The following is a 27,365-nucleotide window of genomic DNA, read 5'->3' as shown; positions in this document are numbered from 1 at the left end:
CAATCCCAACCTTCCTTTTGTGGTCATAAACCTTGTGTTTAAATTTCATAGATTTCTATTTACTTAAACTAAAGTTATAGTGCGAAAACCAATGTGTCTTCGGACGACGAAGACGCCAACGTCATACCAATATAAGACCACAAAAAATTTTTGCGGTCGTATAAAAAAGAAAATGATTTATGAACAGCAAATGATATTTATCATAAAACTAGAAATGAACACTTAGGTTGTCCAAATAAAGACTTTCGTTAAGGTTTGATCCAGACATGTGTTACTGTAAAGCTGTGTACCAGAAGGATAGATAATTCAATGGTCCAAGAGTTATTGTGCCATCTTGAACTTAATGTCATGTGTGCAATTTTATTACAGTTGGCCAAGCACTGATTTTAAGGGTGATGTCTCATATATATGTGTTCCCATTTTGGTATGTTATTCAGGATAAGCATATTTCCCATTTGCTTCGACTTTTGGTACATGCCTTTATAGCGTTTTTCAAATTTAAAGAAAATAGTCTTATGTATGTGCCAGTCCCAAGTCAGGTGCCTGTAATTCAGTGATTGTCGTTTGTTTATGTGTTACATATTTGTTTTACATTCATTTTTTGTACATAAATAAGACAGTTAGTTTTCTCCTTTGAATTGTTTTACATTGTCATTTCGGGGCCTTTTATAGCTGACTATGCGGTATGGGTTTTGCTCATTGTTGAAGACCATATGGTGACCTGTAATTGTTAATTTCTGTGTCGTTTTGGTCTCTTGTGGAGAGTTGTCTCATTGGCAATCATACCACATCTTCTTTTTTTATATTAAGGCATCTTCCTTATTTTTAGAGTTTTTCAGGATTTTGGTTTGGCTTCGTTTCCATTTGCCTCATTTTTGGTGATGTTTCATACACCTTTCCCCAAATATTCTTTGTTTTCATTTTTAATGATATTCCTTCAGTTATTAATAGAATAATATGTGAAATAACAAAATATGTAATTTATTGTACTTTTAAAATTCATTATGACACATTGCATAGACATATCACATAATACAGGTATTTAAAATATTACAACAATGCTACAATATTTGCAAGTTAAGATGAAAAAAAAAGGAATGTTTGTCCCTTATTTAATATACATATAATTAATGTTATTAATTCATAAATTGTTTTTTTTTTCTTCTAGAATAAAATCTAGAAATTAGTTAAAATACAAAAATGATATAACTTCTTCATTATATTACTGTTGATGTTGATTGATGTCTATAACATATCGGTTTTATGATATAAGTATGAATTCTCACATATAATTAAGTATTAGTTTTCTCTGTGGTATGAGTTCTCCCATATTGTGTAAGTATTAGTTTCTGAATATGAAGATGAAGCTTACTTGCTGAAAAAAATACAAATATCCCTGCAAAAGTTTTAATTAACAACTATGACATTGTAGAGAAATTGTGAAGTGTTGCTCCTCTAAACTGTATCTGGTACACCCTCTGCAGTTTCTTCATATGGTTTGAAAGGTTTTGTTATAAGTCCACAATCTGTAATTACAATGTCAGTTAATGGCTTTTCCTCCTCTGTTTTCTGAGATTCAATTTTTCTTACTACTTTCATTCCTTCAAGGACTTTTCCAAAAACAACATGTTTACCATCTAACCACGAGGTCTTCTTAGCTGTGATGAAAAACTGGGATCCGTTGGTGTCTTTTCCTGTAAAATTCAATTATCAATGTTGTCAATTACAAGATATGCAATAAAGAATGTATCGATTTTAAAACGGACATAATTATCCTAAACTCGAGAATGAGAGGTCCATCAGGGCTAAAAAAAAAAAGTAACAACGTGGGTGAGGGGAAATGTGGTTCCATATCAAAATAAAATAAGTAGGATAAATAAGAGCCATTATTTGTTGTTTAACTGAAGAAATACATGAAATATATGCATTTTTTTTTACCAAACCATGTAAATAAAATTGAAATATTGTCTTCAATAGCAAAATTAAACCAAATTATAAAACAAACATATAAATGCTTAAATATCTTAGTGCTTCTTCCAGGCCACATTTTCAGTTAGCATGTTAAAAAAGAATTATTTCTAATGCATACTAAAATGACGTTGAAAATTCGATCATGTGCTTGTTTCACTCTCGTGACTTTCTTGTATATTTAGTTCAGAAAACGGTCCAAAACCATCAATGTCATGATCATATTTGTAATGATTCTTAACATTCTACAGTAATGTTAGACACCTCTATTATTGTTGTAGTGATATTGCATCAAAATTCATGTACATAGAAAATTATGCCCGATTTAACTTCATTAAGAAACCCCAATTCGGTATGTCTACTAGTCGCGGCTGGTGTTGAAAACTGGTCTGTGCAAAAAGACTTCTCTGTATACTTACTGCACTCATAAGCTGGTAAAATAACTGAAGAAAAAATCAGCAGTCTTCCCAATTTAACAGAATTCCGAGCCCCATTAACTTAACATGGATTTGTTATTTTTCCTGAAAACTGGACCTATTGGCTTGTTAAATTTGAAATAGAGATATCACACCAAAAAGTATGTGACCTGCAAAATAAATGAATCCAAATTTGAATCATCTATGTGATATAAATGCATATTCCATGGGCGACTGATTTAAAAAAAGTTGATATAATAAACAAAATGACACATAAACAGTTAACTGAATATATGTATTTTTCAAACAAAATCTGAGCTTAGCAAAAGGTTACGCATTGTGTTTGTATATATGTATACGTAAAATGACCCATGCCAAATATCACTAGTGTACTCAAAGTTTACATACGTATTGCAAAGAAGTATTGCTCTAATGAACCAACATAAGTGTTGATAAAACTTATTAAACACAAGATTACAATATTAAAGTTGTGACATTGTTATAGGAATAAAATCCAAAAATAAAGAATAAGTGAAAATTACAACCACCAAGTTTAAAAGAAAAAAGGGATAAGCTTTTAAGGTAGCACAATACAAAAATTTTATAACTCCAACTCCCAAGTTTTAAAATGCTGTAACTTTCTTAATAATGCTTGAAAATTTATAAAAATGGTAGTTTTGGATAGCTAACAGATTACACTTTCAAATTAATGCAATGTTAGTATTATGCAACAATTATGTAACCAATTATAATGTTAACTGTGTCTAAAATATTTTTCACCAAATTTCCATTTTCAAATGAAATTAGCTTCTGCATAGGTATCCCTAGAGGGTTGATTTTATTATATGTTGTTCCTATGGCCATTATCTACAAAAGGGTGTCTCAGATTTCAGATAGAATGTATAGAACAAATTTTACACCTAATTAAACATTATCTTCTTTAATGTGGTCAGAATGTTTACACTAATTAGAGATTTATGAGAGAATAGAATACCATAGAGACAATCTGAGACACCCTTTTGAAGCCCATGATGTGTTGATTAAGATTTCGTTAAAATTTTCTCTATAGTTAAAGAGATGATAGAGCTAAATTCATTCAAGTGAACTTACCCAGATTTTGCCACTAATTACATAATAATTGACTACATAATGATTGCATAATACAAATATTGCATTTATTTAAAAGATTAACCTTTTATCTATCTATATATACCTCTTTTATTATTTTCTATGCATTCATAAGAAAGTTACAGCATTTCAAAGGTTAGTGATTGGAAGTAAAAAAATCTTTGTATTGTGCTACCTTAAACATGCAAAACAAATAGTCAGAAAATGGATAAGTTTAGACTCAAATGGAAACTATGGGTGAGTTTATTACGTGAAATATATAATGTCTATTGTAAATCAAAGGAAAACAGCTCATGTAGGGACCATTGTTAAAAATTCTCAAACATTTCCATCACAGCAGATGCATCACTTCAAAATGACCCCGAGGGTTGAATGGAATAAACATACATTCCTTGGGTTGCTTCTGTCCGACAGAAACACCTTTTTAAAACGACGTTGGGTTGTGTGAGATGTATAAATACACAATCACTGTTGGTCGAATTTGGGACTTTCAATCCAATGCATAGAATAGAGAGGGTATCATGATAACTGCAACTAAAACCCCTTGCAACAATACGTTTGGGGTTGTTGGCGGTCTGTGGCAAGGCAAAATTCTGCCCATTTTCCAACATACTCTCTCTCATTTTCGGATGGCTATCGAAATTCTTGCCCTTTATCCCGGTTGTCAAAACTAAAATGTAGAACCTACCAGTACCCATTAATTTTGTTTTCGTTTTGAGCACGCATGATATATTTGTCACTGGACGTTAAGAAAACATCACTCAAACAGGCGACGATTGGCTATTATTCTCTTTTAAATATTACTGGACGAGTACTTAGCAACTTTTAACAGGTTGGTCACCGTTTTCTATCTTTAAGCTTTTATGGTGTTTTTATTTTCTATGTTTCGGTGTTTCACCTCTTAAACTTGGTGGTTAAACCTCTGACCAGTTCTTTATTTTATGAAGACATGATGAATACATTTTATTGTTCACCAATGCCAGTACATGTCTCGAACCTATATTTTGTAATGATTGATACCCACAGTACATATCACTTACCCATGGTTGCCATACTCAACCATCCTGGTCCATAATGATTGACATTGAAGTTCTCATCTGGGAAAAATTCTCCATAAATACTCTTTCCGCCGTAACCAGTACCAAGTTCATAGTCACCACCTATAATGTATCAAAGAATTCTCTGGTTAAAGCAGATATAGTATGTAAATATAAAGGGATTTTAGAGGGATTGCAAAGCATGAAATGTCTCTGATCAATTCAACTTTTTTTCATATCTGAAGCTGTTGATTTTTTTTGGATTTTTTTTTCATTGTAAATGATTTTATTACTAAATATTCATAGAAACTACATGTATTGACAAAACAAAGGAACGCTTGTTAATTGCTGTTCTTCATAAAACATGCACCAGTTTATTGAGCACTCAATCCTCCAAATTAACATCCTTATGAGAGAAATAATAAAAGGAATTTATAAGAGGCTTCGTAGATCTTGCCTTGCTGATTATTTTTGAATTTTGTTTTTTAAAGTTTCTATTTATCTATCATTACTTTATCACACAAGATAAAACACAAAACAATTGGTATAAATTGTCCTTAAAGGGCAATAACTCCAGTAAGGAGTTGTCAAGACAATTTAGTTCATATTGTCTAAATAGAAATCTTGTCTTGCTGATCATTTTTGCTTGTTTGTATCTATCCATTACAATTCTAAGATAAAAGACAAGAACACAAATACTTGGTAAAAATCATCATCAAAGGGCAATAATTCTAATAAGGCGTTGACTGACGATTTCGACCACTAAACTTATTTGTAGATCTTGTCTTGCTGATTATTTTTGCAGTTTAAAATTTCACTGTTATAATTATTATAAATTTCAAGATAATAGGCAAAAATTAAAACAAAATCCTATAAGAATTCCTCTGACAGTTTTGACGTAATGGACAATATAGCTCAACATTCTGATCATTTCTGTCCAGTCGGATTTTCGTTATTTATAACAGTTTTCAAAATAATAGTCAAAACTTGATTTTTCTACCCCTATGTTATATTTTAGGCCATGCCAGCCGTCTTGGTTGCAGGCGGAGTCATTGGACACATTTTAAAACTAGACAAAGAAATGCCCCCCCCCCCCTTTTTTCCCACTCCAGTCTCCACTCTGAAGTAACTGTATTATAACAAAGTCGATGTTGGACTTTCTTTGAAATATTATTGTGTATGGGAGACACAAATGATGCCCCCGCAGATGCAAAGTTTTATTTTAAAATACACAAAGTTGAGCATGGGAGCACATAAGTTTATAGTTCACTGTAGGACTACCTCTTATACAAATGGATACTCCAAAAATAACAAAGTTCAACTTTCTCCCAAAACAGCAATAATTGATCAAAATCAAAACCCTGACCACATGCACATCTTCAATATATGTGCAAACAGCCAGCAAAGTGAAAACTTCCTATCATTTGTAGGAGGAGTCTGTTGATTTTTAAGTATTTCATTTTATACTTTGTTGGACCAATAAATAAAAATATAGCCCTAAATTATTTTAACTTTAAAAAAAATATATTGAACTGTCAAACTGAACTTAAAAGTAAATTTCCTTGTGAACAAAAATATGTAGGCCTATACTGAAATAAAAAGAAACCGTTACAAATGTGTTAACTTCTTTGGAATGAAAGTAATATCTTTCTTTTACAGTAAAGAATGGGTTGGCCAGGCATGCAAGGTTTTGGCGATCCAATCAAATTCGGTAAATTTCAAGACTTATAGTAATGACTATTTGAACAAGATGCTTCTAAGAACCTTTATCGCTCATTTGGCAAAATATGCCATTTTGATATTTATATATTTTTCCTTTATTGCAATCAATTATGCTTTCTTATTGGAAGCATGATCTTTACTTATCTAGCTTATCATTTATGTTGTATTCTTTCTTTCTATGTAAGTAAATATCGTAAAGTTCCAATAATTTAGTAACCGTTTAGCGTAATAACTCCGACAAACAATCCATTGACAAATCCGGTCATGTTGATTTATTTGTAGATTTAAGTTTAAGAAATAAAAAGTTGAAAAATTAAAAGTGAACAAATCGTTGTCTGCTTTATATATAGGACATGTGTTTATTATGAATGCCATAATTTGTGTTTATCAAATGTTTCTTCTGGTATTAAATGCGTACGTTAGATTATTTTACTTAAAACTATGTATATATAATATCTATCATTTTACCCTGTATCATAAAATCTTCAATGACACGATGAAATTTGCTGCCTTTGTATCCGTAACCTTTACTATGTGTTGTCAAGGCAACGAAGTTTTCTACTGTCTTTGGAACTGTATTTCCAAATAATCCCATCACTATTCTTCCTTGTGGTTTGCCATCTATTGAAACATCGAAGAACACTTTCTTTGTTACTGTCAAATTACCAGCCTGAATTGAAAAAAAGGGGGGTTATTATAAAGTGAAGATCAAATATAGTACAAAGACATCTAAATCATAAATTACATCGTATAAAAGAATGCACGCAGTAACCATGGTTAATGAAAACAAACTGCATGAAAGTACTAAACCTGTAAATAAGAAAGTATGTCGTCATGTACCTTTAAATTACGGTTTCTTTACTTTTCACGTATATTTCATACATCAAAGTTATAAACAATACAAGAAGACATGGTATCAAAATGCCAAAAACAAACTATAATACAGAAAAACTACTATTTGCATATTCTTTCAAACTCAATATTAGAGAAGTGATAAATATCGCAAAAAATATGAGACGCGGTGACTAACCACAAACAGCATAAACATTTGAATATTTGTCAATAAGGTGAGAGATTTGAAAGGCAAATCTTAAAATTCTTATTCTTTCAAACTCAAGATTAGAGAAGTGATAAATATCGCAAAAAATACTAGACGCGGTGACTAACTACCAACAGCAGAGATTTGAAAGGCAAATCTTAAAATGCTGAATGCAAAGTACCACTTAAAATCCCTTTACTTGAAATAAAATTTTATGGTGTCTCTACATCTGTCGAAAAAGTTTATTCGGAAGAAAATATTACGTTCATTGGTATCAGATCGAGACTTCACTGTCCAGCTATTTGAGAAATACACACTTCTACCATGGAAATATTATATTGAAAATATAATATTTCCATGCTGCTACGAAAGAGCCAACGGAACAAAACCCTTTAGGAACTGAAAACGATAGGATACAAAAAAAAAAAAACATCCGGTTTATCAAAAAAATGGTATGGAAGTGACCATGTGAAATATTTCAAGGTATAAAAAAGACAATGGTTAATGTTTGACTTTTTTAAAAAGATTTCAGATTAACCGTTTAAATGTGTATTATAATATTTAAAAAAAAAATGGATTGTTTACAGAGCATATAATATCTACTTGGACTGTATAAAAGTTTATCAAATGGCATTTTGTTTAGTATTCATGTGACCTCTGCCATTAATTGGAATTCATAACATAAGCTAGAAGTTTTATTACCGGGGAAAAAACCTGTTTCGACTACACCAGATATAGTTGCACCCAGATTCATAGAAAACCATTTCACTGACTATACACTTTTCTCTTAATAAATTGTGTAGTAGTGTAGTATAAAGGGTAGAAAATCGTAACCGCCATATTCATCGCCGCTAAACGTGGCATGCCTTTACATGCATTATCATTGGGGAATTTTTTTTTATAAATAGTTCAAAACAGAATGATACAATATTATTATATTATAATATACTCACATGTGAGTAAAAACCCATTTGTCCAATGTTTCTACTGTTAATTCCGCAAAACTTAAGTTCAAAAAAGAAAGAAGTATAAGCAAAGAAACAATTTCTTCGAATACTTAAATAGAACCATAGAAAACATCGGAAGTTCACCTGGCGAAAAAATATCCAGTTTAATAATACACATATGAGAATTATTTGTGTTGCTGATTATTTTTTTTTTTGTAATTTACCTGTTTAAACTAGATCTTATAGTTTTTGAAATAACAGCCAAAACTGAAAAAAAAAACGTTTCAGGGAAAATAACTGAAAAAGTTGTCAAACTTTCAGAGTAAGTAGGTAAATCTTGTCAAAAAAGACTGTTTAACATTTTGCATTTTATTTTTTAATCTTAGCCTATATAAAAAAAGAAGATGTGGTATGATTGCTAATGTATGAGTTCCTTTAGTCATGATTGTTTTCAAATACACAGCAAAAAATGCAACAAAAAATGGGAAAAAAGAGGCACACTTCTGCCTGCATCGATCACCTTGTGGGAAAATCTTTTGCCATTTACATGTGAAACCTGCTCCTAAAGTTTGTTATAGATAACAGCCAAAACTGCAGAAAAAAATGAAACTTTCGGAGTAGATAGACATTGTCATGCTGATCAATTTTGCAATACACAATATCAGCATAAAGTTTTCATAATAGCCGATAACAACAAAAATTTATTTCAGGTTGTAATAAATCCACACAGATTGAAAGATTTTTTGTTGTTGAAATTTTCACGGTAGATACTGCATGGTCTTTTTTGAAAATTAAACTTTTAACCTGGCTTCTATTTTCACGATTAAATCCAATAACTGCAAAAAATTGTGAAAAAATATATTTCAGACGCATTAACTCAAAATCAAGTAATTAGATATTTTTTTCAATTTTCATGAAGAATTATACATCTTTTCATGCTGGTCATTTTTGCGGTTTACACTTTCAACCGATTTTTTTTTATAGAACATGTTGTGCTGACTATTTTACTCAGATTTTCTCTTATTGTTATAGTTTTATAACTATTATTTAAATACTAGCCAAACCTGTAGTTTGACCCCTATGTTCTATTTTAGACAAGGTTAAACAGCATAGACAAACAAAAACGAACTGCGTACTTGCCCTCCCGGATAGATGAATCAGACACACTTAGGTTTCAAACAATTGAACAGTTTCAGAGAAGATTTTTTAAGGAAAAGATATGGATGCCGGACGACAGACGACAGTTAAAAGACAAATAGACGATGGACGCGAAGTGATGACAAAAGCTCAATTTGCTCTCCAATGCAAACAGTATATCTTTCAATATGTAGTAACTCCAATGATCTTTTTTTTTGCAATTTACATAGCTGTTATATTTGTCACAATAACAGTCAAAAGCTGCAAATCATTATATTTAAGGGCAATAACCCCAAAACAAATACTCTATAATTATCAGGGTAGATACATTTTGTCATCCTTATCCCTTTTTATTAACCTAGCACCTACAGTTTTCACAATAACAAACATCATTTGGAAATAAAAGAAAATATATATGTCAGGTGCAATAACTCAAAAATAAGTAAAGCGACTTTCACGTTTGCTTTGGTTGGATACATTTAGTCGTTTGATTATTTTTGCAGAATTCACAAAATGTTAACCAAGCTTTTAATTAGTTTTAACTCAATACAGCGACTTCAGATTTTTGTAAAATGTTTCAAGGTAGAGAACATGTCGTGCTGAATATTTTTTGCATTCATATTTTAACATAGCTCCTATAGTTTTTTGAAACAATGGCCAAGAGATGCCCAAAATCAATTTCAAACAATAAGACATAGTTTTTGAGATTTTAGCCAACAATGACGTTTGAACTATATGTTCTGTTTTTAGCAAGAGCGGCCATATTGTTTGATAAAACCTTGATGAAAATCACAAACTTGTACAATTTAGTTTCAATCCATTACCCAGTTTCAGAGGAGAAATACTTTTTAAGATTAGTTTACGGACGACAGACAACGGACGGACGGAGGACGGACGCAAAGTGATGCAATGCTGAATATTAATAAGAAGTTTTATTTCTTCAAAAATATTTGTAGTATTTCTTATTTCTTCAAAAATATCTGTAGTATTTTAAGTCTTATTACAAAGGTGACCGTAACATTTGGCAACCAAAGAGTTTATTGTCTGTAAACTCGTTTCAGAACGTTACGAGTCCTCAGAAGCCGCCTTGCGCGTCCACGAAGACAGCATTGTAGTTGCAGAATTGTCCCAAGATTTCTTTCTAAAATGTAGGAGCTGGGATTAATAGATAAATACATTAGTCCAAGATAAGAGATTTTAGATCATATCAGATCAGATTGAATATTAGTTAATCTATTAAACAATGTTCGTCTGCTGATAGAGATAAACTTCGTTGGTGTTTGGAATCTACTTGATGAATAAACTTCCAGATATAAACAGGTATTAGCTTTCCCAAAAAAGATGCTCCACAGGACGCAGCTTTATACGACCGTAGAGGTCGAACCCTGAACAGTTGGGGCAAGTATGGACACAACATTCAAGCTTGATTCAGCTCTGAATTTGGATTGTGATTAAAAAGTTGACACAGAATAGGTTTCTGACACAGAATGAATGTGGTCTAAGAACTTAAAAATTTTAAATTGACATTTACCTATCATATTCCAATATCCAAAATCTAAATACATGGTTAGATTCAGCATATCAAAGAACCCCAAGAATTCAATTTTTGATGAAATCAAATAAATTTCAATTTTGGACCCTTTAGACCTCAATGTGGACTAATTTGAAAACAAGGCCCAAATATCAACTAGGTGCTCCGCAGGGCGCAGCTTTATACGACCGCAGAGGTCGAACCCTGAACAGTTGGGGCAAGTATGGACAAAACATTCAAGCGTGATTGGATTGTGATCAAATTTTTGACATTTCATGGTTTTTTTTTTACACAAAACAAATGTCTATATTTTACAAATCAATTAAAGATTTCTTCTTCAAACTTTTTAAATCTAAAATTAAATAGTTGACACAGCATAGGTTTCTGACACAGAATGAATGTGGTCTAATGAACTTAAAAGGTTTTTTTTGCCTTTGAGCAATTTACTATGCTGTTGAATATTAATCCTCTCAAAAAAATGTTTGAAGAAATTTTCTTTTTATTTATGAAATCTGAAATGAGAAAAATTTAAACCCCCCCTTTTTTTTCACATCCCCGTTTCCCTTTTTCCAAAACTGATATCAATTCAAATTTCTAATGGAGTTTGCAACAATAACTACTCTTTTAAATACATCATAAGATATTAAAATGTAAAATAAAGTGCTTGTTATCACTGAATGGTAAAGATTGGTTGGTAGTAAAAGTGAATATACATTGTTTATTGTATAAAACAATAAAAAAAACTTCATCAGCAACATTTTATATTGGCAAATTTCCAATGAAGTTATTTACACAAAGTTATAGGCAAATAAAAATAGAAAATGACATCATAGTCATGTCTGGCAAATGTCCAACATACATTATCTAAAAACATTTTAGATAAGATAAGGAACCAGGTGCTCCGCAGGGCGCAGCTTTATACGACCGCAGAGGTCGAACCCTGAACAGTTGGGGCAAGTATGGACAAAACATTCTAGCGTGATACAGCTCTGAATTTGGATTGTGATCAAATTTTTGACATTACATGGGTTTTTTTTACACAAAACAAATGTCAAGATTTTACAAATTTTACAATTAAAGATTTCTTCTTCAAACTTTTTAAATCTAAAATTAAATAGTTGACACAGCATAGGTTTCTGACACAGAATGAATGTGGTCTAATGAACTTAAAAGTTTGTTTTTGCCTTTTAGCAATTCACTATGCTGTTGAATATTAATCCTCTCAAAAAAATGTTTGAAGAAATTTTCTTTTTATTTATGAAATCTGAAATGAGAAAAATTTACCCCCCCCCCCTTTTTTCACATCCCCGTTTCCCTTTTTCCAAAACTGATATCAATTCAAATTTCTAATGGAGTTTGCAACAATAACTACTCTTTTAAATACATCTTAAAATATTAAAATGTAAAATAAAGTGCTTGTTATCACTGAATGGTAAAGATTGGTTGGTAGTAAAAGTGAATATACATTGTTTATTGTATAAAACAATAAAAAAAACTTCATCAGCAACATTTTATATTGGCAAATTTCCAATGAAGTTATTTACATAAAGTTATTGGCAAATAAAAATAGAAAATGACATCATAGTCATGTCTGGCAAATGTCCAACATACATTATCTAAAAACATTTTAGATAAGATAAGGAAATAAGATGTAAAAAAACTGCTTGTTATCACTGAATGGTAAAGATTATTTTAATTTATCAGTTGGTAGTAAAAAGTGAATATACATTGTATATTGTATATAACAAAGATTTAAGTTGATTCTGGACAAAGAAAGATAACTCCAATTAAAAAAAAATCTTGCTATTGCACAATATTTTGCAATTAGATATTTCTTGCTTACTATTCTGGACAAAGAAAGATAACTCTAATTAAAAAAAAATTTGCTATTTCACAATATTGTGCAATTAGATATTTCTTGCCATTGCGCAATACTGTGCAATTGAAAAGACTTGCTATTGCACAATACTTAATATAATAATTTTAGATCCTGATTTGGACCAACTTGAAAACTGGGCCCATAATAAAAAATCTAAGTACATTTTTGGATTCAGCATATCAAAGAACCCCAAGATTTCAATTTTTGTTAAAATCAGACTAACTTTAATTTTGGACCCTTTGGACTTTAGTGTAGACCAATTTGAAAACAGGACCAAAAATGAAGAATCTACATACACAGTTAGATTTGGTATATCAAAGAACCCCATTTATTCCATTTTTGATGAAATCAAACAAAGTTTAATTTTGGACCCCGATTTGGACCAACTTGAAAACTGGGCCAATAATCAAGAATCTAAGTACATTTTTAGATTCAGCATATCAAAGAACCTAACTGATTCATTTTTTGTCAAAATCAAACTAAGTTTAATTTTGGACCCTTTGGACCTTAATGTAGACCAATTTGAAAACGGGACCAAAAGTTAAGAATCTACATACACAGTCATGACAGTTAGATTCGGCATATCAAAGAACCCCAATTATTCAATTTAATGAAATCAAACAAAGTTTAATTTTGGACCCTTTGGGCCCCTTATTCTATTGGGACCAAAACTCCCAAAATCAACACCAACCTTCCTTTTATGGTCATAAACCTTGTGTTTAAATTTCATAGATTTCTATTTACTTATACTAACGTTATGGTGCGAAAACCAAGAAAAATGCTTATTTGGGTCCCTTTTTGGCCCCTAATTCCTAAACTGTTGAAACCAAAACTCCCAAAATCAATCCCAACCGTTCTTTTGTGGTCATAAACCTTGTGTCAAAATTTCATAGATTTCTATTAACTTAAACTAAAGTTATAGTGCGAAAACCAAGACTATGCTTATTTGGGCCCTTTTTGGCCCCTAATTCCTAAAATGTTGGGACCAAAACTCCCAAAATCAATACCAACCTTCCTTTTGTGGTCATAAACCTTGTGTTAAAATTTCATAGATTTCCATTCACTTTTACTAAAGTTAGAGTGCGAAAACTAAAAGTATTCGGACGACGACGACGACGACGACGCAGACGCCAACGTGATAGCAATATACGACGAAATTTTTTTCAAATTTTGCGGTCGTATAAAAAAAGCTTCATCAGCAACATTTTATATTGGCAAATTTCCAATGAAGTTATTTACAAAAAGTTATTGGCAAATAAAAATAGAAAATGACATCATAGTCATGTCTGGCAAATTTCCAACATATATGATCAACTTCTATTCTATACAAAGAAAGATAACTCCAATTGAAAATTAATTGCTATTGCACAATATTGTGCAATTCGATATTTCTTGCTATTGTGCAATACTGTGCAATTGAAAATTTCTTGCTATTGCACAATACTTGATATGGAATCCTGATTTGGACCAACTTGAAAACTGGGCCCATAATCAAAAATCAAAGTACATATTTAGATAAAGCATATCAAATAAGCCCAAGAATTTAATTTTCGTTAAAATCAAACTTAGTTTAATTTTGGACCCTTTGGACCTTAATGTAGACCAATTTGAAAACTGGACCAAAAATTAAGAATCTACATACACAGTTAGATTTGGCATATCAAAGAACCCATTTATTCAATTTTTGATGAAATCAAACAAAGTTTAATTTTGGACCCCCATTTGGACCAACTTGAAAACTAGGCCAATAATTAACCAGATGCTCCGCAGGGCGTAGCTTTATACGACCGCAGAGTTTGAACCCTGAACGGTTAGGGCAAGTATGGACACAACATTCAAGCTGAATTCAGCTCTAAATTTGGATTGTGATTAAATAGTTGACACAGCATAGGTTTCTGACACAGAATGAATGTGTTCTAATGAACTTAAAATTTTTGTTACTCTTAGAGCAATTCACTATGCTGTTGAATATTAATCCTCTCAAAAAAATGTTTGAAGAAATTTTCTTTTTTATTTATGAAATTTCAAATGAGAAAAATTGAACCCAATTTTTTTAATCACATCCCCCTTTCCCTTATTCCAAAACTAATCTCAATTAAAATTTCTAATGGAGTTTGCAACAATAACTACTCATTTAAATACATCATAAAATATTAAGATGTAAAAAAACTGCATGTTATCACTGAATGGTAAAGATTATTTTAATTTATCAGTTGGTAGTAAAAAGTGAATATACATTGTATATTGTATATAACAAAGATTTAAGTTGATTCTGGACAAAGAAAGATAACTCCAATTAAAAAAAAATCTTGCTATTGCACAATATTTTGCAATTAGATATTTCTTGCTTACTATTCTGGACAAAGAAAGATAACTCTAATTAAAAAAAAATTTGCTATTTCACAATATTGTGCAATTAGATATTTCTTGCCATTGCGCAATACTGTGCAATTGAAAAGACTTGCTATTGCACAATACTTAATATAATAATTTTAGATCCTGATTTGGACCAACTTGAAAACTGGGCCCATAATAAAAAATCTAAGTACATTTTTGGATTCAGCATATCAAAGAACTTCAAGATTTCAATTTTTGTTAAAATCAGACTAAGTTTGATTTTGGACCCTTTGGACTTTAGTGTAGACCAATTTGAAAACAGGACCAAAAATGAAGAATCTACATACACAGTTAGATTTGGTATATCAAAGAACCCCATTTATTCAATTTTTGATGAAATCAAACAAAGTTTAATTTTGGACCCCGATTTGGACCAACTTGAAAACTGGGCCAATAATCAAGAATCTAAGTACATTTTTAGATTCAGCATATCAAAGAACCTAACTGATTCATTTTTTGTCAAAATCAAACTAAGTTTAATTTTGGACCCTTTGGACCTTAATGTAGACCAATTTGAAAACGGGACCAAAAGTTAAGAATCTACATACACAGTCATGACAGTTAGATTCAGCATATCAAAGAACCCCAATCATTCAATTTTGATGAAATCAAACAAAAGTTTAATTTTGGACCCTTTGGGCCCCTTATTATGTTGGGACCAAAACTCCCAAAATCAAACCCAACCTTTCTGTAATTTTATGGTCATAAACCTTGTGTTTAAATTTCATAGATTTCTATTTACTTATACTAACGTTATGGTGCGAAAACCAAGAAAAATGCTTATTTGGGTCCCTTTTTGGCCCCTAATTCCTAAACTGTTGGGACCTAAACTCCCAAAATCAATACCAACCTTCCTTTTGTAGTCATTAACATTGTGTTTAAATTTCATTGATTTCTATTTACTAAAACTAATGTTATTGTGCGAAAACCAAGAATAATGCTTATTTGGGCCCTTTTTTGGCCCCTAATTCCTAAACTGTTGAGACCAAAACTCCCAAAATCAATCCCAACCGTTCTTTTGTGGTCATAAACCTTGTGTCAAAATTTCATAGATTTCTATTAACTTAAACTAAAGTTATAGTGCGAAAACCAAGAAAATGCTTATTTGGGCCCTTTTTGGCCCCTAATTCCTAAAATGTTGGGACCAAAACTCCCAAAATCAATACCAACCTTCCTTTTGTGGTCATAAACCTTGTGTTAAAATTTCATAGATTTCCATTCACTTTTACTAAAGTTAGAGTGCGAAAACTAAAAGTATTCGGACGCCGGACGACGACGACGACGACGACGACGACGACGACGACGACGCCGACGCCAACGTGATAGCAATATACGACGAAAATTTTTTCAAAATTTGCGGTCGTATAAAAATCTAAGTACATTTTTAAATTCAGCATATCAAAGAACCCCAAGGATTCAATTTTTGTTAAAATCAAACTAAGTTTAATTTTGGACCCTTTGGACCTTAATGAAGACCAATTTGAAAACGGGACCAAAAATTAAGAATCTACATACATAGTTAGATTCGGCATATCAAAGAACCCCATTTTTTTAATTTTTGATGAAATCACACAAAGTTCAATTTTGGACCCTTTGGGCCCCTTTATATTCCTAAACTGTTAGGACAAAAACTCCCAAAATCAACCCAACCTTCCTTTTATGGTCATAAACCTTGTGTTTAAATTTCATAGACTTCTATTTACTTATACTAAAGTTATGGTGCAAAAACAAAACATAATGCTTATTTGGGCCCCTTTTTGGCCCCTAATTCATAAACTGTTGTGACCTCAACTCCAAAAATCAATCCCAACCTTCCTTTTGTGGTCATAAACCTTGTGTTAAAATTTCATTGATTTCTATTGACTTATACTAAAGTTATTGTGCGAAAACCAAGAATAATGCTTATTTGGGCCCTTTTTTGGCCCTTAATTCCTAAACTGTTGGAACCAAACTCCCAAAATCAATCCCAACCTTCCTTTTGTGGTCATAAACCTTGTGTCAAAATTTCATAGATTTCTATTCACTTAAACTAAAGTTATAGTGCGAAAACCAAGACTATGCTTATTTGGGCCCTTTTTGGCCCCTAATTCCTAAAATGTTGGGACCAAAACTCCCAAAATCAATACCAACCTTCCTTTTGTGGTCATAAACCTTGTGTTAAAATTTCATTGATTTCTATTCACTTTTACTAAAGTTAGAGTGCGAAAACTAAAAGTATTCGGACGACGACGACGACGACGACGACGACGACGACGACGACGCCGCCAACGTGATAGCAATATACGACCAAAAAATTAAAATTTTTGCGGTCGTATAAAAATCTAAATACATGGTTAGACTCAGCATATCAAAGAACCCCATATATTCAATTTTTGTTGAAATAAAAAAAAGTTTAATTTGGACCCCGATTTGGACCAACTTGAAAACTGGGCCCATAATCAAAAATCTAAGTACATGTTTAGATTCAGCATATCAAAATAGCCCAAGAATTCAATTTTTGTTAAAATCAAACTAGGTTTAATTTTGGACCCTTTGGACCTTAATGTAGACCAATTTGAAAACGGGACCAAAAATTAAGAATCTAAAAACACGGTTAGATTCGGCATATCAAAGAACCCGAATAATTAATTTTTTGATGAAATCAAACAAAGTTTAATTTTGGACCCTTTTGGACCCTAGATGTAAACATGTATTTAAAAAAACTTGACAAGTCTAAAGCAACTGGTTTAGATGATGTCGGACCAAATATTTTGAGTATGTGCAGCGATGTCATTGCACCAGCCTTGACATATATATTTAATCTAAGCATCAAAAGTGGTAAATTTCCAAGTATTTTTAAAACTGCAAGAGTTTGCCCAATTTTTAAAAGTGGCGATGCCTGTAATCCTGATAATTATAGACCAATAGCAGTTTTGCCTTGTCTCTCAAAAATTATAGAACGACATATAGCTAATAGTTTGTATATATTTTTAAATAGTAATGACCTTCTTAATACTACACAGTCAGGTTTCAGACCTAAACATTCGTGTACTACTGCTCTTACTAAATTAGTAGATGAATGGTTAGCAAATATAGATAATGGAGAGATAAACGGAGTTATATTTTTAGATTTAAAGAAAGCTTTTGATCTGGTTATTCATATAATTTTATTGAAAAAACTTGAATACTATAATGTTTCAAATTGTACACTAGACTGGTTTAAGTCATACTTGTTTGAACGAAGCCAACAAGTTAAGGTCAATAACGTCATGTCTAATACTAAATGCATAAAAACTGGGGTACCACAAGGTTCTATCCTGGGCCCTCTGTTATTTATTTTATATATCAATGATTTACCACTTAATATAGAACATTCATTAATAGATTTATATGCAGATGATTCTACATTACATTGTAAAGGTAATAATTTACTTCAGTTAACTTCTAACCTTCAAAATGATATTAATGTAATTGAAAACTGGTGTTCGCAAAATTGTATGAAATTAAATGCCAAAAAGTGTAAATCAATGATTATTGGTTCAAAACAAAGGCTTTGTTCAACTGGAAACAGTTTAGATATCAATATTTCAAATGAACAAATAGAAAATGTAGATTGTGAAAAACTTCTTGGTTTATATATTGACAAAAACCTAAATTGGAATCAGCAGATAGATAAAATGTCATGTACTATATCAAACAGAATCAATTTATTACAAAAGATAAGAAAATATTTACCTATGCATATACGTATTATCTATTTTAATGCTTATATTCTGCCATTATTTGATTATTGTTGCAATATATGGGGAAGCTGTTGTGAAAGTGGAATAAATAAACTTAATAAGTTATTAAAGAAATCTGCTAGGGTTATAGTAGAAGCTGACATAATGACATCATCCAGTTTATTGTTTAATAGTTTACACTGGTTAAATGTGGAAAAACGCATTCAATACCAAAAGGCAATACTTGTATTTAAATCATTAAATGGTATGGTTCCTAACTATTTACAAGAAAATTTACATTTTTCTGATAATCAAAATTATAACTTACGTTCAACTGATGAAAAACTATTAAATCTTCCAAAACCAAAAACAAATTTTTTAAAGAAAACATTTACATATTCAGGTTCTCAAATATGGAACAGTTTACCAAATGAAATAAAAATGAGTAATACACTTGTATCTTTTAAAAAAAAATGTTACAAATTTTTCATCACTTGTTCAAATTAATATGCTTTTTCATTATTATTTAAATACAATTGTATATTGTGTATAATATAACTTTATAATACTCTATGTACTTATAAATATGTTATTATTTTATTTATTTATTCCTAATCTGTTGGAACCAAAACTCCCAAAATCAATCCCAACCTTCCTTTTGTGGTCATAAACCTTGTGTTTAAATTTCATAGATTTCTATTTACTTATACTAAAGTTAATGTGCGAAAACCAAATGTCTTCGGACGACGACGACGTGATACCAATATACGGACCACAAAAAAAAATAAAAATGCGGTCGTATAAAAAGCTTGTATGACTTCAGACTATATTATCATATCATAAATTTATTATTGCAATCAAGTCCCCACAGGGGTTATACATGATACCATTCACTACTTAGTCTAGTACTTCTACCATTTTGCGGCCACCATCAATAAACTCATTATTTTGCCACTGTTGGATGGCATCATGCGCATGTAAATGTTGTAGATAAAATAATAGTATACTTTTAAAAATGCACACACAATATATAAGCAACAATCATCATACATTATACAGTATAATATAATCTGACAGATATTGCAATAGATATACACAAAAGATCCAACTCGTGTACACATCATTAACATTATCATTGAAGGTTTATACTGTTATAACTTCATGAACTTAGGCTATTATTAGGGGAGATATTGATAAAAATGGTATTTAGTGTTGAAATCGGGACACTCTAGTATAATATAATTGGTATTCCTGATTTACTGGCAACTTAAAACTAGTTTATGTTCGATAAATTCTGTAGTCCAGAGCCTGTAATTTAGTGGTTGTCATTCGTTGATGTATATAAGTTTGTCGTTCATTATCTTGTACATAAATCAGGCCGTTATCTTTTTTTTCGTTTGAATAGTGTCGGATCCTTTTACAGCTGATTATGCTGTATGGGTTTTGTTTATTGTTGAAGGCCGTACAATGACCTATAATTGTTAACTTCTATGTCATTCGGTGTCTTGTTGCGATTTGTCTCATTGGCAACCATACCCCATCTTAATATTTTTATAATTTTTTTTTAATAATCAAAGTATAATACGCTAAATACCTATATTTCGATATTAAATACGTCAGGGTACCAAGACAAACTTTTCTAACACCAAAAAAGCAGGCAAACAAACCAACCGAGGCGTACAAACAAAAAGTATATCAATAAACAAATCGAATGAAAAAGTTGACCGATAATAAATCCAAAAACACTTGCCAATATATATCGGATGACAAAAAGGTAAAAACGCAGGTTATTTAGAAAAAAAAAACATGCCTTTCGAAGGTATCTATAATATATCACCTAAAAAAAGAAATTGTGAGCCTAAAAATAGTATTCATTTTTTGTTAAAAAAATATGAAAAAAACATTTTTACATAATTAGCTTTGACCCTGCAAGCTGTTAAGAGAACTAATAGTTTTGCAATATAAAGCTTTTTACAAAGCTAATTCAGCTTTTCAAAACAGCTTCGACTTTGCCATTACCACGATGCAAAGTTACTCATGCAAACTATTATGAAACGGATATCTGCGGATGACTTGAGGGCACGTCATTTTTTAATCGTGTAAAATTTGCCAATATTGAAAATGTCACAAATATGCATACAATCCTTAACATAGATATGCCAGTAAGTGTATTTTGTATAAATGTTTTCGATATACAACATTATAAACATGTTTCATTAATATGTGTCAATCTGAGGTGTCAATATACAATATGTTTTTGTCTTATCTTCTTAACATTTATTTATATAAGTCAAAATAATGCTTCCATGGTTTTTCAAACACCAAGTGTGTATGAACAATATTTCAAAAATAAACCACAAGAGTCAACATTGAATTATAACAATAAATAATCAAATAAGTGCACAAGTACAGCAGTGAAAGACAGGGCCCGTATGCATAAAGCTACTTAAGTTAAGATTTTCCTTAGTAAACACTTAAGTTAAGGAAACTCCGCCCTTTTTATCTAAGTGGTATGCATAAAAAATCTTAAACTAAGTATTTCCTAAGTAAAATCTTAGTTGTTTTAAGTCACGCCCACAAAACTTAAGTGGTATGCATAAAACTCCTTATACTAAGGAAACGCCTAAGATAACACTTAAGTCTAAGGTACCTATAGAGCTACCTTAAATTTTCAAAAATAGTTAAAAATTAGTCGAAAGTTTGTGTTTTTGGTAGAACATTATTATGTTACCTACAATTTGATTGATTAATATATATATCAGTAATAAACTAATTATTCGTTTATTTATTGCTAAATAATAAGTAAATATTAAAGATCATCGTTATTTTCTTCGAATCACGTATAATCAACAAATCAAGAGATAAAAGTGGGTAGTTATATATACTATTTCCTAATCTCGATGTTATGTATACCGAAAAGTACTGAGTGTTACACACATGTAATTCATGGTACTTTTTGTCTTTTGTTTACTTTGTACGTGCACGGATTTTTTTTAATTATTAAAATACACCGCGCGGTATCAATTTTAACCGTTAGTTAAAAACCGAATCAAGGAATGAAGAGAGCATGAAAAACCACACTTTATATATGTGTGGGGGTGGTTTCTGTTTTGCAGGGTGGATGGGGTTGGGTTGGGGTGGTGCGTCATTTGAACTTTCAATTCAGTTTTATTCTAAAGATGTAGGGCATACCCTAATTTTTTGTTCACTTACCGGGACAATATCGAAAAGTTTTAAGACCTACCAGAGGTGGATTTCTTTCATAAAAGAGGGGGGGGGGGGATATGAAACAATTGGGTTGATTGTTTGGAATCACTGTTACGGCAGTCAGAAGTCCCCATGGAATTCGTCGGTTATATAAGGTATTTGTGATACCTTACTCGTTTTAAACTATTTTTTCATATTACCTTATATATTCAGAGAGATATATTGCGGTTCGAAAATATTTCTAAGTTCGTTAAGATGTAGAGAATATACTTACTGTAATAATTTGTTTTAGTAAAGATTGTAGGACTTTTGAAATATATCCTAGTTTGTATATGGATTTCTGGAAAACAATCTACCCTCCCCCTTTTTTTGTTGTAAAAGGGAAGTGATAAAAATGTTAATTTCACATCAAAATAGATTTTTTTAAACTATAAGCAAATGTAGGCAAGGGTTCTGAACAGGGAGATGGCAGCGCATAATAAGCTCAACGATAAGTGAACATTTTATTGAAAAAAAGTGTTTTGTAAAATTATTTGTTAGCACATGCATGCTTACAATGCTGTACTCAGTCTTGTGCTACGCCACTGATTTAACCTTGATCATGTTTTGTTAGAGTTTAAAACATATTGTTGTCTCCAGAAAATATTACACCCATGAAAGATAATTAAAGATTAAGTAGAGGAAAGTTTTGGATTACCAATGCTCATCCGTCAAAGCATCAACCATAAAAAGCGTTGTCTTATATGCGCCAATTGTACATCATTAAACTATGTTACGTTCTATTGAATTGTTTTACATGTCTATATTAATTTAACCCCAGCTCTTTAAAATAAAAGCATGCATTGATCAATAAATTAAAATAATCATAACAAACTTTTACACGGATGAGTACATGTGATGAGCTAATATTTATCATACGGTAACTAGAGAAAGGTTCCGATTTAAGTATTCCTTAGTTAAGTGAATACTTAAGTAAGTTTATGCATACCATTTAAGAATTTGACTTAACTAAGGAAATTCTTAGTGAAATCTAAGTTTAAGGAATACTTAAGTTAAGATGTTTTATGCATACGGCCCCAGAATTACTTGTTGATGTATTTTTATTCCACGAAAAAACACGTACTGAACAAACCTTATTTTTAATACGTAGACATGTTAATTTAAAACAAATTCATTAATGATTATTAATCAATAAAGGATAATACTAATAGTACCAGATTAAAATTCACGAATTCTCTCCAGCTGTCCTGGTCAGATCAGCTGTTGTACAAGGATTTATCATAATGAGATTTCTCCGCAGTAGGAGGTTCATGAAGGCGTACAATCGGGGGAATGTGAATAAAAAAAAGGTACAGAAAAAATATAAAGTTTATACAGAGACATATATACGTCTCTGGTTTATATCATCAGATAATGGTTCTTGTAGACTCTTCCGGTAAACATGCTTAATGTCGACTGATAGCATTTACAATTATTCACGGAACTCCAAAACATAAACAGAGAGAGAGAGAGAGAGACTCGAGTGAAATGGACGTAAAATAGAAACAAAACAAACAAGGCCGGGCCTTGCACCCTATTGAAAAGAGGGATAATTTATTAATGAAAAAAGTTTCTAATAAGGAGCAAAGCAATGAAAGCTTTATTTGAATCTTTGTCACTTATATAACCCTTCAATCTGACTGTCATAGTCGTAGTTTTTAAGCAAACAATTAAAGTTACCCCGTGTAGGCATAGTATTAACATATATTCATGAACGTATGCAAAATGAATGTAACTTTTACAGACTTTGAAAATTTACAGAAAGCTAGCCCATCGAAATTGTACTAATAAGAAGATATGCTGAAACTTTCATCTTAAAGCATTTTTAAAAATAAATAATGTTAAAATTCTTACCAGTGAAAGAGCTATGAAACTGAAGAAAAGGAGAGATCGGTTCCAACTGAAAGTCGCCATGTCTTGATGCTGATGTGAAAAGAATGCCACGTTTACAGTCTAAACAGTTGAGTAACATAATCCGCCGTGCAATCGGCGCATGAGTAGTAAACTTTCATTTTGCCACATGACTGCACGTGTAAACCTGCGTTGGCATAAACAAAAAATGCTTGTATTTTAGATATACATGTACAAGACAAAACTCACTTGATCAAATATTGTAGATACGCATCATAAATCCTGAAACATATGTAGAAACATTTCTACCACTTAACATGTTTAAGTGACCCCTCTTTAGGCCCCAGCTTCCAGATACTTATGACAAAAATCATCTTACAAATCACTGAACTTTGTTGGAATTTATAAATTCCCTTACATATATTATAAACAATGTTAAATAATTGCAACCGGCATTCATATCAGGTGTATTGGGATGATTATGTATATTGCCACTTATAATGCGTACAAGTTAGTATGTGAGTGGTTCTAAAAAGTGTATTTTATAACAAATACTTATTGCATTCGTTTAAACAGCTTAAAAAAAGTAACAATCAGCTTTTGATTGTTTATAAGAACTTGAAATGATACCGAACTTATCTTGTCAGTGAAATATCAATTCAGGATCATTCACCGATATTTAGTTCCAGTGGGATTTGTCTTTGAAGATAAACGTTTGAGTACGGATTTTGCGCATCATGTTTTGAATGGAAAGACAACAGTGCCAAATCGTTATGTAACACAGATAGACGGACTCTTCGTACATTAATTTGGAGTCAGTACTGTTATACATCCTGTCCATTTTAATTTTAAATCACTAAACATGCTAAAAACTTCGTCTCCGAAAGTTTAGCCATATCTTTATTTAAGCCTGCACTATCATTGATCCAGTCAATTCTCATTTTAGATCACTATTATGCCTGTCTCTCTTTGTGATTTGAGTTTTGACTTTCTTTTAAGTATCTTTGCCCTTTTTTATAATGATTAATGAAAAGTGTGAAATTAAGACCACTTGAAAAGAAAAGATAAATCGTTGGTCTATGGCTGAATCCCCCCTCATAAACAGGTAACTAATTATGCGGACCACAGAACTTTAAATATGATCCTCACAAATCAAAATTAACTATAGGACATATATATACATGGGAACCCTAGCTACAGGTAAGGGACGACATCAAAAGATCGATGTAGGATAAAAAACTTAAATCAAATAGTTTGGGGGTGGGGGGGTTAAAGTTCTGCAAGTTTGTATATCTAAAATCGATTTTTTACATATATCCCTATTGGTAAATCATTTTTTCCCAAATTAAGTTAAGAGGGGGGTGGGGGGGTCAGTGAAAAAACTATGTGAATTAAGTTTTTTATCCTACATTGAACTTTTGATGTTGTCCCTAAACTGTAAAGTTTTCAACCAACTTTTATGATCGATTAATAAAACAAGTCTCAAAAGAGACTGCGTCGCTCACCTAGGTATATTTTTACATGTATGCGTCTTCAACAATTGACGCTCTCTAAAATTGTAGACTAGAATAAAGTTAATGACAAAAATCTCTTTCTTGCATGCTGAAACATTTTTTTTACAATTGTATGTCTTGTCTTGCTTATCATTTTTGGTTTTTAAAGTTTCTATCAATCTATTTATCTATTTAAAAACAACAGCAATCATTGAAATACAGAGGTTTTTTTAAAATATCGATTGAATTGTGTAAACAGTTAAATAAAACATTTCGTTTTGGGTAAAAGGTTAAGGTTACAATAATAAATAGTTTAAACTCTTATTTTAAATTGATATTAGTTGTGTTGCTCTAACTTTATTAATAAAAAGTTCGTTTCTGAATACGACATTGAGTTTTAAAGAAAAAAATCTTTTGTTCTTTTATTTTAACCTGCAAGAATGACTATAGCAACACATTCCTTATTGCATGTTGTTTTATCTCTACATACAATTTAGTTTTAGATTATCTCTTCCCCATAATGTGAACGTTTTGTAAAGGCAGTTTGTAATTGCATAACAATGGAAGTATGGTAACTAAAGTGACCCCCTGCTGGTTTTCGTTCTTATCTGTGACTGCAGAGCATCAACCAGCGGGTGGCCAGCTAAGTACTTGACGCAATCCATTCTTGAAACAACGACTTTTCAAACGGTTGGATATTTCATGCTGTTCACAGAAGATGCCGCCGCTCAGCATGCAACTTATATTAAGCCTTTGGAAATACCATGGAAGTATTATATTGACATAATACTTCCATGGAAATACATTGCAGATAGTTAATTTCAATGTTATCCACAGGGGTTAATAAACCCATGCCAGAAAATGTAGTCATATCAAACTGTCACTATAACAGGATAATCGGTGTCCATCATCGAATTAAGATAGCAATAAAATTATGTAAGAAAAAAGTAGCGATCAGTAGCGTTTTTGACTGGTGCAACAAAAAAATTACATAACAAGTAAACTTTTCACTGAAAATAGTGATAGTAAACGACAAGTATTTCAGGAGTTGATCGAATCAAATCACTAGTAATCTGGGTTATAGAATACGTCTTTGGTTTAAATAATAAAAAAATCTAAAGGTTAAAACTTGTCACTGTCGAGCTGCTATAAATCAAATGTGAACTCATTCTGTTTAGTAGTTTCTGAGAAGGTGTGACGGAAATATCTGTCACGTAACAGACAGACAGACAGACAAAGTGATTGCAAATATTAGTACGTGTTTGGTGAAATTTCTGTGTGCAAGGGAACAACAATAACCCCTCAAAAAGGAGGGTTGAACTCTAAAAAAAGTTATCCTCTCCACATGTTAGTGTATCTCCATATTCAGGAACATTGTCAGTGGTTGTCCTTTCTTTATTCTGATTTTGTCCTTTAGGAACTGAGGTACAGATAAGATATTTTTTCATAGTATTGCTAAGGTTGCAATCAATTCCCCAAAAACTTGATTACACAAAGGTGGATTTAGAGCTTAAGATATTGTATAGACACTTGTTGATTGTTTAAACTGAATATTGACTGATGTCTTTTGTTTATACTGTATATTAACTGATGTCTTTTGTTTAAGGGCATACGATACAGTTTTGAACCTGTATTTACAAGTTAATGAAAATTTGCATATAGGCTATTTTTTATCTGATTAAATCAAATATGTAATAAAAAATATACCTTCATGTGCTACTTTTTGAGTAAAATGAGGTCGAAATTTTGTATATTTGCTCAAAATTCAGATTTGTGTCCGTATTTTCTTTTTCGAAAGAAAGACATAACTTTTTTGTTTTAAAAGATAAACACAAATTGTTTTTTGTTAAATAATCGGTAATTTCTGTATTTT

General features: G+C 31.3%; 1 protein-coding gene across 2 annotated transcripts; it reads right to left on the bottom strand.

The window, feature by feature from the left end:
- Window positions 1-965: 965 nt before the first annotated feature.
- On the bottom strand, window positions 966-24,439 carry LOC143067614 (peptidyl-prolyl cis-trans isomerase B-like). Of its 2 annotated transcripts, none has more exons than XM_076240987.1 (4): window positions 24,003-24,439; window positions 6,740-6,941; window positions 4,553-4,672; window positions 966-1,694 (listed from the first exon to the last, which is right to left on the bottom strand). In XM_076240987.1, the coding sequence occupies exons 1-4, from the start codon at window positions 24,060-24,062 to the stop codon at window positions 1,456-1,458; spliced, it is 621 nt and encodes a 206-aa protein (XP_076097102.1). In that variant the 5' UTR covers window positions 24,063-24,439; the 3' UTR covers window positions 966-1,455. The 2 variants fall into 2 exon arrangements, with proteins under 2 accessions (XP_076097102.1, XP_076097103.1); XM_076240988.1 differs by lacking the exon at window positions 24,003-24,439 and adding an exon at window positions 8,264-8,296.
- Between the last annotated feature and the right edge of the window lie 2,926 nt (window positions 24,440-27,365).

Source organism: Mytilus galloprovincialis, chromosome 3 (genome assembly GCF_965363235.1).
Source record: "Mytilus galloprovincialis chromosome 3, xbMytGall1.hap1.1, whole genome shotgun sequence".
In the NCBI taxonomy this organism is placed as follows: domain Eukaryota; kingdom Metazoa; phylum Mollusca; class Bivalvia; order Mytilida; family Mytilidae; genus Mytilus; species Mytilus galloprovincialis.
The sequence above is the reverse complement of the archived record's forward strand: the minus strand, read 5'-3'. Positions and strand labels throughout refer to the sequence as shown.

Bases quoted from the DNA above. Each gene is read 5' to 3' on its own strand.
- LOC143067614 (XM_076240987.1), bottom strand. From the start codon at position 24,062: ATGGCGACTTTCAGTTGGAACCGATCTCTCCTTTTCTTCAGTTTCATA. The intron at 6,942-24,002 runs GTAAGAATTTTA...TTTTCAATTCAG, and splicing joins GTTTCATAGCTCTTTCACTG to GCTGGTAATTTGACAGTAAC. The intron at 4,673-6,739 runs GTAAAATGATAG...GATACATTATAG, and splicing joins TGAAGATTTTATGATACAGG to GTGGTGACTATGAACTTGGT.